Here is a 15578-nt window from a genome sequence, read left to right as displayed (position 1 = left end):
GAGAGGAAATCCCTTCACCTGAAGAAATGGGAGCTTTGGGAGACTAAAACCCAAAAGACATGCAGGGATGCCAAAAACAGGGCTGGAGAGGAGGTTTCCTTGTGTGCTGCTCAGGCTCCAGAAGTTGCCAGGGACAGCCAAGCACACAGCAGGGGAGTCATTGTAGTTTCATAGTTAGTTGGGTCGGAAGGGAACTGAATAGATCATCAAGTCCGACCCCCTGCCATGGCAGGAAAGAGTACTGGGGTCAAACGACCCCAGCAAGGTGACTGTCTAGCTTTGTCTTAAAGACCCCCAAGGTAGGAGCCAGCACAACTTCGCTTGGAAGTTGGTTCCAGACCCTAGCCGCCCTGACAGTGAAGTAGGGCCTCCTGATGTCTAGTCTGAATTTACCTTCTGCCAGCTTGTGACCGTTATTTCTAGTCACTCCTGATAGTGCTCAGGGGAACAGGGAACAGGGACTCCCCCAATGCCTGCTGGTCCCCTCTGACTAGTTTGTAACAGGCCACTAGATCCCCCCTCAGCCTTCTCTTGTGGAGGCTGAACAGGTTCAGGTCCCGTAGCCTCTCCTCGTAGGGCCTGCCCTGCTGCCCCCTGATCATGCGAGTGGCCCTCCTCTGGACCCTCTCCATGCTGTCCACATCCCTCTTGAAGTGCAGTGCCCAGAACTGGATGCAGTACTCCAGCTGCGGCCTGACCAGTGCCGCATAGAGGGGGAGGATCACCTCCTTGGACCTGCTCGAGATGCATCTGTGGATGCATGCCAAGGTGGGTTTGGCCTTCCTGACTGTGTCCCCACACTGTCGGCCCATGTTCATTTTGGCATCAATAATGACTCCAAGATCCTTTTCTGCCTCTGCACTAGCCATCCCTGTTCCCTCCATGCAAGGGATGGGGTGGACAGCAGAGCAGTGGGGGACGGGGAATGTGCCAGAGGACTGAGCAACCCCCTTGTCATGCTCCATTGGGCAAACAGACATTTTGGGAAGCACTCCAAAGATCTTTTTATTTTTCTGAGTATCATTTTAAAGCAGTTTTTCAGCTGTGAACATCTGTAGACTCACTGTTTGCAGTGCTTCAGAACATTACATCTGTCCAGGGCCTTTGTATGTTTCATAATATTATTTATGAAATTCAGCAGAGGTCAATGACTAATAAATAGAGTGATGCAAACAAGATTGTTTAAAGTAAAACAACTGTGATGTGGGATTAGCAAGACTCCTAGGAGTCATGGGGATGGATAAACAAATGTATCCAAAGACTCTGCAAAGGGGAGGCAAAGCTTATAGCTGAAATCAGCAAAATGTGTTTTGCTTGATCAGTTGTATTGGGATGAGTTTCCAAGCATTCTTGCACATTGTTTGTTCAGGTGTTGCTGAAAGAGACAGCAGGGTGCATGGACTGGAAGTTTTAAAAATCAAGCTGTGTGCTTATAACTAGAAAAGCCAGTAAAAAGCAATGCCTCAAATGCCTGATACTGTTAAAAGGTATGGGAAATCTTGAGTAGCAGATAAGATTACATTTCAGGGCTGTATTTCACAGCAGTAAGTTTGCAAAAGAAAAGCAACACCCAGCCCAGAAAATGCATTTTCTATTTTGCTGTTCTTTTCTTATTCTCCTTTTGTGTACGCTTGATTTTTTTTTTTTGCCGTAAAGAAAACGGGATGGAAGTTTAGAAGTTCCAGACCTTCTAAACTTTTTTCTCCCAAAATAGACCAAATAATGCATAAAATATACATAATAGGTTTTCTTAAATACTATTTAAAAACCTGTCTTATATAAGACTCTACAGAGCTAACTTGAATAAGCATTGTTACTGAACTGAACCCCTTACTTTATGCTTCATGTTTCAAGTGCTCAAAGTGTTTTTGCCTTCTATTTCTGTGTCCTTCTGAAAGGTTAAATGGATTTTGAAGGGTAGCTTATAACTGAAATAATAACACAGAACTCAGGGCCACAAAGAACTATGTATGTACTACTGTAACACAGAAAAAGAATGTTATCATCATCTCAGTCATCCACTTATCAAAGCATAGTGTGATACATGCATAGTCTCTCTCACTCTCACACACACGCACACAATATTTCCATAATTTTGTAGTGCACATATTATCTATGTAGAATACTATGCAGACTTGATAGAGTGAGAAGGCTGGTTCAGTTTCTATTCTGGGCCAATTGTAGCTTCATAATTCTGTTGTCTCTGTGATTTTACAACATTGTTTTATTCCACTGTCTCCTTGCTTGAAAATCACTGTAGGTCACCTCTGTGTGTAACTGCCTATGAGGAAGCTTAGGCAGAGAGTGAACTAGAGATTGCTTTGATTCACTGCTTGTTTATTTGTTTGCAACAAATCCAGCCCAGACAGAGCTGAGGTCTTGACACCATCCTATCTGTTGTTTAGGAGATACCGATATCTCAGTATTTGTACTCAGGAGATACCAATATCTCAGCCATTTGTCCTCAGGATCAATCATCCCAACCTCAGTGTCAGCTTTCCAAAGTATGCGAATCAGGGGCAGATCCAGAGGGGATGCAATGGCATGGTTGCATGCCGTTTTTGGATTGGAAGCTTTTGGAAGCTTCTGGGGAAATTTTTTTAAGTCTCTAAAGCATAGAAGAATCCCACTCCTCCTTCTTCAGGCTCAGGCACATCATGTTCCCTACTCTTCCCCCCCCCACTCCCTCTCTTGCTGCTGCTGCTGTAGTCGGGGGTGGGATAAAGCTTCAAAGCCGCTCCTGGGATGAGCTCAGCTGGGAACAGTTAAAGGAGAGGCGATGGGCAGGGGCTTCCCATTTTCCACATCTGCTCCCCAGGGGACCAGACAAGGTGGGAAAACTCACCCTACCATCCACTGCACTGCTACAGCTGTTAATGCTCCTTACCCACACATCCTCCAGCTGGAGCAGGCAAGCGAGGCCTTGAAGCTTCCAGGCCCCTGGGAGAGTGAGGAAAGGGGCAAGGAGAGGAAGGTGAGGACTCTTACCTGCTTCAGGGTCTTTAAAAAAAGTCCCCAGAGGCTGCTGCAGCAAGGGGTGCCCTTATGTGTGGGGGTGGGAGGAGCCTGGGAATGGGGGTGCAGCCACCTCTGCAGTGGGGGTGGCTGCTCCTGTACCCCCATTACCAAATCCTGGATCCGCCTCGATGGGAATGCATGCAGTATTTTGTTCCCTTACCTCAGAAGAAGTCCATTTGCAACACTGATAAATTCACACTTTAGAAACAATGCTTGGGGTCAGACAAAACAGTGTGTAGGGTGAGCCAGCCCTCTGCCTTAGACAGTAGCTCAAGACTGAGAGCAGAGCAAATGGAGGAGTGGCCTGGAATTCAGATCCTAGAAACAGGGCAAGGGGCTTAGTATTGCCCCTTTCCAGAAATCTTCAGCTCCCTATTATAGGTTTTCAGGCACTTTCACTGCAAGCCCTGCAACAAATGAGGCTTTAAAGTGCTCATCTGCCTATTTGATGTACCCCTCCCTCGAGATAATTTCTTCAGCCAGTTCCCAGACCTGAAGAAGAGCATGAGGTGCCCAAAAGCTTGGTCCTGTAAAAGCTATCACCAGAATGATCCTTGTCTTTTCCTTAGGTTTACCATTTAAAGAGCCAAGGAAATCGTTTCTCCTCTAAATAGGTCAATCTGATGCTCCCAACCCTCACATGGAATGGTCTCTCTAATTTCAATGGGGCCACTTGAAAAGGAGGTTATTATTCAGCCTGAGTTAAGGTAGCACAGAAAGCATGTGCCAAGTACGAGGAGTCAGTAGGTGGTACTTTTAAATATAAATCTTAGGAGTCCATTCTTAACCTATGAGTAGCATAGTCTGTGAAGAAATATTTATGTTGATAGTCTTGTGGTGGTTTTTGTTGATTTGTTTTTAGGGGAAACAAGGAGGGTGGCTCACTTCCTTAATGTTCACCTAGAGTGAATTCTTGGGACAGTTGTCTGGAACCAAGATATTTGTACGTGGACAGGGACACTTAGAGTAGGTTGCCTGCATGTTGTTTGTAACTACTTCAGTTGAAGGACTGGCATGAAATAAAAAGGGTATGTCTACCCAACATAATGTAACAGAATGTTACATGCTAGCTCCAGAATGGGAAGGAGTATAGTGATAGTTGCTTTATAATTAGCTTGTTCAGAGCACTATGCTAAATGCAGCTATATTGATTCTACGACATGAGCTAGCAGGTCTGTATGGCTCTGGCTTATGTTGGGTAGACCTACTAGCTCTTTTATTGCTAACTACATGGTGCTACATTATTTCTTGACAACATGCCCCCTAAGCTACACTAATAGCAGATTCTCCATCACTGATTTCTCCTCCACCAGGAACTCAATCTGCAGTGTTCCTAAACCTGCAAATGGAAATTTCACAATTACACACGGGCATTCTGTGAGACATGCCTGGAAGGTTATAGTTATCAAGTTTACCTGGAAGTGTCCCCTTTGATGGGAGGGATTAAAATAGCTATAGATTTTAGACCCTATACCTCTTAAACTTGGTGGATTTGTGTGAAAGGACAGGAACAATCTCGAAGAGAGAGCTGTTGCTCCAGTACCCCAAGCTCTTTCTCTGGAAACAGCAGAAACTGCATTAATATCAGATTAACTCATCTATGGCTGCCCTGTGATGGCCATGGAGGAGCTCAACTACAAAGGATGGTAAATACAGGTCTGAATTGCTTGCATTTCCAGAGAACTGTGGCTTTTTCAAGCAGTTCCTACTCTGGTTTGGCCCCTGGAGTCTGTGGTGCATCAGACCACTGGCAGTCAACAAAGGGAAGACAATACCATGAAGCAAGTACTCTTTACTCCTGAGCTGAAAGGGTTCCCTTGAGGAGGACATGTCCATGAGACTATTGCTTATAGAATGTGACTTTTACACACAGAACTGACCTCTTGAGTAGTGTAGCTAACAAAGTACATTAATAAATATTTCACTATCCTTTATCCTGGGATTTTAAAGCATAAATTCTGCCTCCAAGATGGAAGCTGAACGGGAGTATGTGCATGCAGCCATGGTAGAATGCATTGTGGTTTGTGTGGATTCCTTCAGATTTTTCTACGGATTGGAAATCAGGTTTCAGTAAAGATAGATTTTACCATTCATAATGCATCAGCATACAGGTCCCAGTCAGCAACCACTGGTGTCTCAGGAAACTTATGATAGATGAGTTTCTTTCCTGTTTTTCTTTTCTCCATCTCTTTATACCTCAGAACCTAAAACCACACATCTTTTACAGAGATTTCCTAATACATATGTTCTATCTCTGTAGTAATGTGTATAAATATTTGATGAAACTCTCTCATTAGGAGAGTGGTGAAGCACAGAACAGGTTACCTAGACAGGTGGTGAAATCTCTATCCTTGGAGGTTTTTAGGGCCTGGCTCGACACAGTCCTAGCTGAAATGATCTATCTGGAGATGGTCTTGCTCTGAGCAGAGGGTTGGACTAGATGATCTCCTGGGCTAGGGACAGACATTCAAAAACCCTGAGCCTGAGATGATTCAGCCTTTGCAGATTAGTTTAACCTGGCTAGGCTGAAACTGGACAGACATTCTCTCTGGACTGAGGAAATTCAGGCACATGCCTGCAGTAGCTCAGGGTAGAAGCCAGGGGATGCTAAAGCAGCCCTCCATTCCCTTCAACAGTGCTGAGCTGGGGGGTGGGGGTGGCCCCGGCAGGATGCTATGATCAGGGAGGGGTTCCACCCCATCCTCAACAGGGAATGTTTATCATCCCTAGCTCAGTGTTCATCAGCTCATTAAGAAAACAACAAAGGGACATTACCAGCTAACTGTTGCTTCTGCCTTTGTCCCATGTGCCACAGCGCAGAGGTAGCCAGCATGTGGTCTGCTAGCTAATGCTAAGAGATGTCTGTGAGGGACAGGGAATGCCTGCTTAGCAGAGAGTGGGGAGGGGAGGTGGGGAGCAGAAGCCAGGCAGATGCCTACAGCCTCTGCCAGAGCTGCAGCCAGGGAGCAGAGGGAAGGGGCCAGCCCTGCTGTGAAGCAGAGAGCCCTGCCCAGCCCAGATTACATGCCAGGATGCTGGAAGAGTTGGATTTAATTTAAACCAGCAAGAGGTCTAGGACAGATATTGCATAAACGCGTTTGAGACAAATCAGTTAATTTGATACTATATTCAACTAGGTTTATCTCAAACTCATTTCAGCCATTTTCAAACTGGTTTATATGCACTGAACACCTGTTCTATTACACGTTTAAACCAGTTTCTGATCACTTAAATCAGTTTATGTGTAATGTCTGTCCCTAGCCCAGTAGTCCCTTCCAACCCTCATTTTCTCTGATTCTGTGGACCAGATGCTGATACCCATGTTGAATAGCCCTTTCCTCTGTGAACAGTCCCTGGAATGATTTGGGGAGTCCAGGGCTACCCAATCAGACTGAAGCAATCGTTGACAACCTTAAAGCTGCAGGCCAGTTAGTGGGCATTAGGACCCAGCTGCCAGTGCTGCTTTTCCCTACACTCCCTTGGGTAGAGTGCCCGCCTCCCTGCTCCAGCATTAGGAAAGTAACTGCTGCCAAAGCCCCATGTCTACAGGCTAGAGGTTGCCAACCCCTGGATTAAAAGATTTAGAACCTTCTACTTCCTTAGCCGGTCAGGTGATAGTTTCTGGCATCAGCTAACCTTCTCTGGTTATGATAGAACAAGACAACACAGATCAGTTCTTTTTTTTTTCTTTTTATATAAAATAGACATTACATACATTTTCTTTTGGAAAGACTTTGAGCATAACTCCATTATAGGCAAAATGTATCCATAAACCCCACAATGAAAGATGCAAAAAGACTTCAAATTCCTGTACTACTGACATACATCCAGCTGCTTAATGATCATTTAATTTTAAAATATATCTAATTGGTATTATTTTTTCAAAAAAAGAGAGATGCACAACCGATAAAATAAGAGATACAAATGTAAGAACCATATGAACAATAACCAAGGCAAATAACTCCCAAATGATAGAACAAAAATGCAGTATGACACCCACTTCAGACAAAGTGATCTTGACAGTAATAAATGTGTAGAAGCCATAAACTTTCACAGAGGATGCTGTTTGGGGAAATTTCCCAGAATAAAGAAATTTTCAGCAAGCCAGTACAAACATGGCAAGGAAGTTCTGCACAAAGTTAGAGGGATCACCTAAAGCAATGTTGCCACACTGCAACAATATTATGTCAAGCAAGTTCTCCTTTTGCTATTCTGTTTAAATGCATATGAAAGCAAAATTGTACATTTTTAAACTATTGCATGAGCCCTCCAAAAACTCCCTGTGGGCTAGATTTTCAAAAGTTGTTCACCATTATTACCTTAGAAATCAGGTATGCAAACAATTAAATGCACACACATTTCAAGCAGGTGTAACTATGCATTGTCTTCAGTGGAACTTAAATATTTGCTTTCCTGAAGTGAGGATGGGTGATCAAGGCACATACAACTAGCCTCAGAGTATTTGCTAGCAAGTAAAACCAGCATGTCAATGCTCTTAATTCCAAAGAAGGCAAAATATACCCAATAGTTGTTTGATTTTGCTAGATGCTAAGCTGCTGCAGTTCCTGTTGATTTGAGATGGTAGGTGTTCACATCCTCAGAAAATTAGCCCCCATACGTAAGATAGCATGACTTTGTGTCTACAGAGTCCACTGTCTCTTGTTTGGGGTCTTTTTCAATCAGGAATTAATGTACCATTTTCTCTGATATGTAGGTGTGTCAATTTGGACAATTTTCCCTATACATTTTAATGAAAATCTAGCCCAAAGATAAAAAGCAAGATAAAAATAACAACCTCCTTAAGTCTTTTCTTCTGAGCAATAGAAAAAAGAAAGGGGGAGAAGCAAAGAATGCATATTTTAAAAACACAAGATGTTTAAAAAAGCCCCACACAAAACAAAAAAAATTCCAAAAGCCCCATCAGTCAAAAGTATTGTTCTGGGTGAAAAAAGACCAAAGAAGAAGAGAGAGAATTGTTTATAGTTTTTCATTTAAGATTGAAATGCATAAATAGTATATAAAAGTCTGAGTTACTTCACTTTGGACTGGGCTGATATGCCACTATACAGGTATAGAGGATTAGACAATGCCACTTCATACATGGAAGAGCGAGCCACCACCTACTATGGTTTTCAGCAAAATATGCATTCATAATGTGCTAAGCATGCTGAGTACTTTCATAGGCAGAAACCAAAGTATTTATAGTTTTGTTCTTTTAGGAGATGTATAAAACCAGAAAGAGCAGCTGTTTCCTATAATTAATTAGAATAATATCCATTTGCACACAAGTTAACTTAATCTACTTATCTTCACAGAAAGAATTCCTTTTGGGTGAGATAACCTATTGCAAACAACACACCATTGTTCATCCTCACCTCTGGTAAACGCTTCATAAGATTCAAGCCTTAATCCAGCCAAGCATTTTAGTATTGAAGCCAAAGAGACTATTTGTGCACTTAAAGCTGTACACATGCTTTGCTAGTTTGGGGCTCTGGAAAGCTTGGGGAATAATTGATCAGTTTATATTACCTGGTTTTTATATTATTATTTGCATTGGTTTGGGCCAGAAAGTGCAGTTTGGAGGTGGTGGGGAAGAGGGATTATTTAAATGAGTTCTCTTCTCCTGTCCCTAAAACCGTTGTAAATTTGCTTCATGAAAGTCTATACTCAGCCTTTCACAGCTGTGCATAGGCTAGGATTTATTTCAGATGGGATTAAACCTCACTCTCTACTGATATGTTGCCAGTGTATGCCAGCAGGTTTCTCATGTGTTGGCAGGCAACTGAAGTTTAAGGCTGAAGCAAGCAAGCAGAGACAGCACAACTACAAGCATACACCTGCCCTACTGCTAAATCCCCCACCACACATTACAGGGGTGATTCTGTGCTGCCTTTCTGCAAAGCTAGTGCTGGAATCCTGTTGCCAGGGGTCTGATGGTATCTTTTCCTGCATCTTGGACAGACATCAGATAGCTGTTCTGTATTGATGTACTTGCACAGGACAACATAGCCTTAATCAAATGCTAACGTGGTAATGACACCTCCTTTGTCTTCCTTGACTGACCTGATAGAAACTTTCAACCAAAGTTCAAACAAAAAGTCTTTGTCCTCAATAATCCTGTTTAAAAAAATACAACTTTTCTAAAATTTAAAAAATAGCTTCACTGGCCACAATTTAAAACCACATGTGTGGCACGGAGAATATATATTCTTTATTTTCATCTAACTTACCTTTTTTCTGAGGAAAAATGTATATGCTATACAGCTTTTACCAACAGATTTCCTTCATGTGCCTCACCCACTCCATTCCCACTTATTCTCATGCCTCGAGTGTCTTCAGTTAGGTCTCAAAGTACTGAGTTACAGGAAAACATGGCTTGAACATTCCTGATCTGGGAGCTGCTTCCAGCATTGATATTAGCATCTTTATAAACAATACACCAGCAAAGTTAGAGTACTTGACAGTGACACCATACTGTGAAATCCTTGTCCATCAGGACCCTGGCCCGTCATCCATGAAGGGCTCTACCATGTAAGCCACTGAGTGCTCTTCAGTCCCTTTAAACTTGGTGAGAATTAGCTGATAACACTGAACACCTCACATTCCTGGGTTGGAGTTATCTAGACAAGGCATGTTTACTACTTGTCTTGCATCCCACAGATTTCACTGAACCTCTACACACGCATAAAGATCATGCCATGCAAGACTGAGGCACTATTGCTCTAAAATTAGCACACAGAGGCTCAGTTTCAAAATGATGTATGCTTAGCTGAGATGGGAGTAGAGTGGATTAATCCCTATATTCTTCTTTGAAAAGTTTCTCTTCTAAAGGGAAGCTTTGCTGACAGCCAAGTGAGCAAGTTCTGTGGGGGAAAAGGGTGAGAGCTTTATCTGAACGATGCTGTATATATACACCCCCTTCACGCATTTTTGGAAAACATAGGCAAACATCTTTTACTTATGACTTAAAGTGCTATGGGCTTCTATGAATATACATATGCTGTCTGGGCCTTGAAAACATTGGTATAATCCCACTGCTGTGCAGCTAGGGAATTGACAATTCACAGAGATCATTTTAGATCTGGTTTTGACTACATAGCTTTTCACAGGATTTGACAGCCTGACCTCCAGGGATGCCAATTTTGACTTTGTAGCTAAAAGTTCATTTTCTCCCTGTTAGCTCCAATTCAGGACTTTGGCTTACTCCCTCCCTGTGCTATGGGAAAGCCTGAAACCCTACAGCTACCGCAGACAAATAATGTCAGAGTGATGATTTCACTAGGGACCTACCAAGTTGCATGTATAGCCATCATCAGGTAGGTACAAGGGATTGTCCAAAACTGACTGACAGGATAATTGCTCCTGCTCTGACTCTGGGGGCATGTCTACACGTGATGCTACATTGCTGTAGCAATGCACTATGGTGACATAGCTCATTAGTAGGAACAAACCGTGATGCTGATGCTCCATCGCTGTAACCCGTTGCTATGGCGATGTAGATGCTAAAAATAACAGTACACTGCCAGGTTCGCTGTTACTGTGCCATCATTTAGTACTTCCTAAAGCAAGTATGAAACGATGGTGCAGTAACAACTGTACCATGGGGTGCATGTGTAGACATGCCCTGGAAGTCCAAAAAGACAATAAGTCCTTTAGCAGAAAAGCAGGTAGTTTGGATTTAGGAGAGAAGGGAAACGTTATAGCTCTGCCACCTGAAAATGCCAGTGGCAAATCATGGCTGCAGTTTACTTGGCCTTATATGAAGTGAGGCTGGTGAGGGGGGAGAAGCAGAGTAATATAAGGCCCCTCAGGGTCTGTCTGTATGTCTCTGGGGGGGACAGTGTGCCCCAAGAAACCTGCCCTGACCAAGAGGCACATTTTAAAGAGCCTGGATGCGACTCTGAGCACACTTTAAACCAGCTATACTGTCTCATTCTGGACTTTAGCCCATGCTGGGTGGGAGTGAGCAGGCAGGGCCTGCTTCTCAAGAGTGCTCCTGGGATCACTACAGGACAGTGTAAATGTGTTCTCAGAGCTTAGCCCTTCTGACTCCATGGTCTTACCAAGCCCCTGGAGATTCACCTGGCCAGGTGCAGAAGGTAACCTCTTAAACTCCAGCATCAGCTCCCTGGTGAACAGAATCATCCATGGTTATACCTCAGCCCAGCCACCAGATCCAGGTGGGCAGACACTTGTGCTTGTGTGAAGCCCCTCTAATTCAGAGACTGCTGTTTGGAGTCATTGACTTCACTGAAAGAACCAGCAATTAGAAATCAAAACCCTGAAATAAAACAGATAAAGTCACTGCTAAACTATGGTATGATCATGCTTACCTATTATGCTTTAGAGCCCACAATACTGACACATTACTGCCAATTTCTAAAGTCAGTCATACTATGGGCCATTGCTGCAAAACTTTCCCTGACATACACTGCAATCCCCACCTAACTATCAATTCCAAACCCTGGGCTTCTCTTCAGCAGAGACCTGGCAATACAGTATGCTGTGCAATGGTTTCCTGATGGGAGGTAATATGAGAGAAATAGACTTTTGATATGATCTGTTGTCCTGAGTGAAAGGACAGGGCCTCAGTCACTGTCCGATCTACCTTCCTTAACTACTGCAGTTATTGATAACCAATCAAATTCCCATCTCAACTGAACTAGTGCAACCCGAGTGAAGCCAACAGTGTTGGCATTGTTGTTAGGTGGAAAATTTGGTCCAACATAGATTACATCCAATTGCTCTAGAACCACCAGTAGGGAGAATTATTCAAGCACAACCTTGTGGTGCCATGTTGAAAGTCACAACCACTTGCTGCATGGCCAATTGTAAAGGATGACATCCAACTTTACAAACAGAGAAAATATATTAAGCATTTTTATTTATAAGTTAAATAAATAGTACTTGGAATTGTTTTTTAAAATCTGAAGTAAACTTGCCTTCCCACTCACGTTTAAAAATATATAGATTTAGAGTGATCAGATATAACTCACCTCCAAGATCCAGAAAGGGGGGAACTTGGCAAAAAATCAACATGATAAACATATTCCCATGCTATTAAAAAGAATCCAATCACTCAAATCTTTCCTAATATCTCTGTGCTTTACCTGATAAAATGTTTTGACCAGGATTTTTTTCCCTCCAAGGCAGGTGGTGTGGGAAAGCCATATTAAAACTTTACATTATTTTCTTTGAATGGTTTCAATTTTTTCATAGAAAACTATTCTGACTGGGGTGAAAAAGCCTTCAGAAATTTGACAGTATTGTAATATAATGAATCTTGTTACAAAAAGGATTATTTTATGAGAAAAATATTCAGCTGAGGTTTTTCCTCAAAGGACTTGCTGTACAAGCCATAGGATCAGCATTCCTAGACAGAATTATATTCAGACATAGTTCTCCCTTTTCTTGGGGTCATTTTAAAGCCACTACTGGAGCCTTAAAAATGAACACTATTTCCTCCAAGTTGGATTCCTAAATTACCTCTGAGGGCCTCTGGTGATTACTGTTACCATCTTTCTGACTTAGAAAAACTTGTGGGACATGCACTGGAGCCCATCAGTAGTACTCTAAGTGGACTAGATACATCAGTGTTGAGTATCAAGAGGCAACGCTCTATTCCTGCCACAGTGGATGAGAGTTTTGCCCCTATACAGTGTGCCTAGTTTGGAAAACAATCAGCAAGTTTCCCAACTAGACCACAAATCATAGTGAAAGGAGTACAACCCAAACATGAATCTTGATTGAAGCAGGGCTTTCACTCCATTCTTCAGCACACCCTGCAGAAACTTTGGTGATGAACAGACGTGCACCTGAAATTCATCCTCCTTCATTCTGAGTCACATCTGAGCTCTTTCAGTGTCACACATGCCAGCGGGCTTCCACCATGCTCCTATCTTCAGGGGACATGAAGTTCCTCCTACCATTATCACAGTTCTACGTGTGGTCCTTTCCCCGGACTTCCTGTAACCGTTTCTCTAAGCGATCCAGTTTGGCCAGATTCTCCTTCAGCAACTTGCTGTTTGGAACCAGCTCTAAAGCTTTCTTATAATAGCCACGTGCAGTGACATAATTCCCCTATAAAAAAGTGTGGGGGGAAAATGTCATTCATATTCTCTGACACTGAAACACCATTTCTTGAGAATGGCAACTTCTATAGTGACTAGTGGAAGTCATTTATAAATTTTCACTTTTCCTGTAATAACAATATAACACTCATTATTAAACCTGGTAACTTATTTTTAAAGAACCTACTTTGTGTCTAAAATAGATCAACTAGAAAATGGCAAGTAGCAGAAATAAATAATGTTGACACATTCAATATGAAGAGATAATATAACTCTTCTTCTTGCAATAGCTTTAGGCTATCAACCAATCTGCTTAGACTCTCTAAAGCCAATTCAGAATGATTAAGCTGAAAATATGGTGACTTCTTATTTCTGAATACTTCAGCAACTGGTATCAGTATTATGCCTTTGATGCCAGTATCAAAGGAGTTAGGAAAGGTGAAATGTAAAGAGGCAACTCAGGCACATACGTCTAAGGCAGACATTAATTCAAGCAAGATGATGTTGGAGGTAGGAAAGCTGCAAAATAGCCTGTTTTTGTAAGGGATGCTGCCCCTCCCATAGTACAGCCATAATTAGCCCAAAGTGTATGTGTATTTTAAATTATTTGATAAGAGTTCTCAGTCAATGAGACTTAGCTCTCCACCTGGGGCTGTAACAGATGTTATACTCTGGATCAAGCACAAAGGTGGATATCTAATACACATTCAGCATGCACCTCTTGGTTGCTTGAAAGCCATTTTGGTTTGAAGAATAAATATGGTTGATTTTTTCAACAGAAGGGCAGCTGATTTTCCTACCTTGATATGCTCAATGCCTCCCATGTTCATCCAGGCCTGGGCTTGATCTGGATTCAGCTCTACAGCCAGTTTATAGCTCTAAATAAATAAAATTGTCTTTAGGCTAAAAATGTTGGGCCTCCAATTAAAAAACACACTGGAGTGGAAAGAGTGACCGTCTTTACCCTATCTCTTAAGGAGTTATTTTCTTTCCAGTGTTATGTTCTTCCTTTAGTTTTTCTTATGCACAAAATACATGTTGAGTTTCAGATTCTTAAGTAGAGACAAATGAAAGGCACCATCTCTCGAAAAGGCCTATCTCAGAAAATTTGCTGTGTCTGCAGTGTCCCGTGGAGAATAAAAGGCAACATCTATGACAGCACATTATTTTCTGCTGATCCTGATCTGCAGGGATGCTCTGCACTTCATTGTTCCCTTTGCCACCTCGTATGTGCCACTCACATCATAAAAGTGTCTCCATAACTCAACATAGCCATGAATGTGCAGGGAGAAAACATAGGCAGGTTTTTAACTTGTTACTGACTGCAGCCTCTCTTACAACATGGAATCTGTGTGAAGATATAACAAGGGCCTTAGGTAGCCTTATACCTGCCACCCCCCTTTATTTTAATTCTACATATGTGAGGAAAACTCATAAAAAACTTGGACTCCCAATCAATTCCCCCAGTTGGATTCTAAGGCTTTTTATATGGATATCCAGAATGACCACTGTTAATTAACAACAGACATTTTGGAAGGAATTTTGAAACATTTCATGTTTCACAGCTTAAGCCAATCTCTATTAGAGAACAGGGTGATACCCAATGTAGTGTAGTGAGGAGAACAGACTGCCTGACATCTACTTATGGAGGGGCACTTGCACCTTCTTTGGAGCCAGCTATGTGGGCCTATCTACACTGCAACATCACTGTGTCCTGGAAGAGCTGCTCCTGAGCAAACCCTACCTGCTCATTCCTGCTGACATGCTCCAAACCCAGAACAGTACCCAGGAGGCCATTCCAAGACATCCTTCTGCAGACCCTCAGTCTCTGCAAAAGCAGCTTCTGAGGATGATCCCAGAACAGCCTCCTGGCACATGTCTGGGCTTTGAATGTAAAGGGAAAGCATAGATAGGGCATGTTTTGGAGTGTCCCTGACAGGATATGGTGTCATTACAGGATAGGCATAATCTGTCAGATAATGGATCTGGTGCCAGACAGACTGTGGGTCTGATCAGTCTGGCTGTGCTCCTCACGACCCCCTTATCTATGTTATTTCAACTTTAGTAGAAAAGCTCCATCTTGGTTCCATGTTTTTTGGCATATTTACAAAACAGAAGAGTGTGGGAATGGAATCCAGGTCCACAAAGGGAACTCAGTTGTAATTTTAACTGTGGAATTGATACCACCCATCCATAACTCCATCTGTACTGAATAATAGCTATAAAACTAAGCAAGCATCAGGTATACTACCTGGAGAGTATTATTTACAGATACTTCATTTCTTTAAGCTATAAGACTGTCCACATGATTTAGTACAGAGGTTCCCAAACTTTCTTATTGCATACCCCCTTCCAGATTTACCAGCTGCCCACATACCCCTACCAACATATGTTTTATATTTTAACCTTGTAAATGGCAATTATTATTATAATGAAATTTAAATCCACCATTACACAATTTCTCCCACACAACCCCTTCCCCAGAGATGG

At 42.4% G+C, this 15578-nt stretch overlaps 1 protein-coding gene across 4 annotated transcripts in view; it reads right to left on the bottom strand.

Moving 5' to 3' along the window:
• Nucleotides 1-6692: 6692 nt before the first annotated feature.
• The window catches only part of TMTC1 (transmembrane O-mannosyltransferase targeting cadherins 1), a 252560-nt gene continuing 243674 nt past the window's right edge, over nt 6693-15578 (bottom strand). For all 4 annotated transcript variants that reach the window (XM_090043366.1, XM_090043367.1, XM_090043368.1 and 1 more), the window contains 2 exons: nt 13889-13966; nt 6693-13098 (listed from right to left, as the gene is read on the bottom strand). In XM_090043366.1, the coding sequence (XP_089899492.1) occupies nt 12958-13098; nt 13889-13966 (219 nt within the window). In that variant the 3' untranslated portion in view covers nt 6693-12957. The remainder of the gene's footprint in view (nt 13099-13888; nt 13967-15578) is intronic.

The sequence above is a fragment of the Crocodylus siamensis genome, chromosome 4, assembly GCF_052110815.1.
Source record: "Crocodylus siamensis isolate JL-2025a chromosome 4, ASM5211081v1, whole genome shotgun sequence".
NCBI lineage: Eukaryota > Metazoa > Chordata > Crocodylia > Crocodylidae > Crocodylus > Crocodylus siamensis.
The sequence above is the reverse complement of the archived record's forward strand: the minus strand, read 5'-3'. Positions and strand labels throughout refer to the sequence as shown.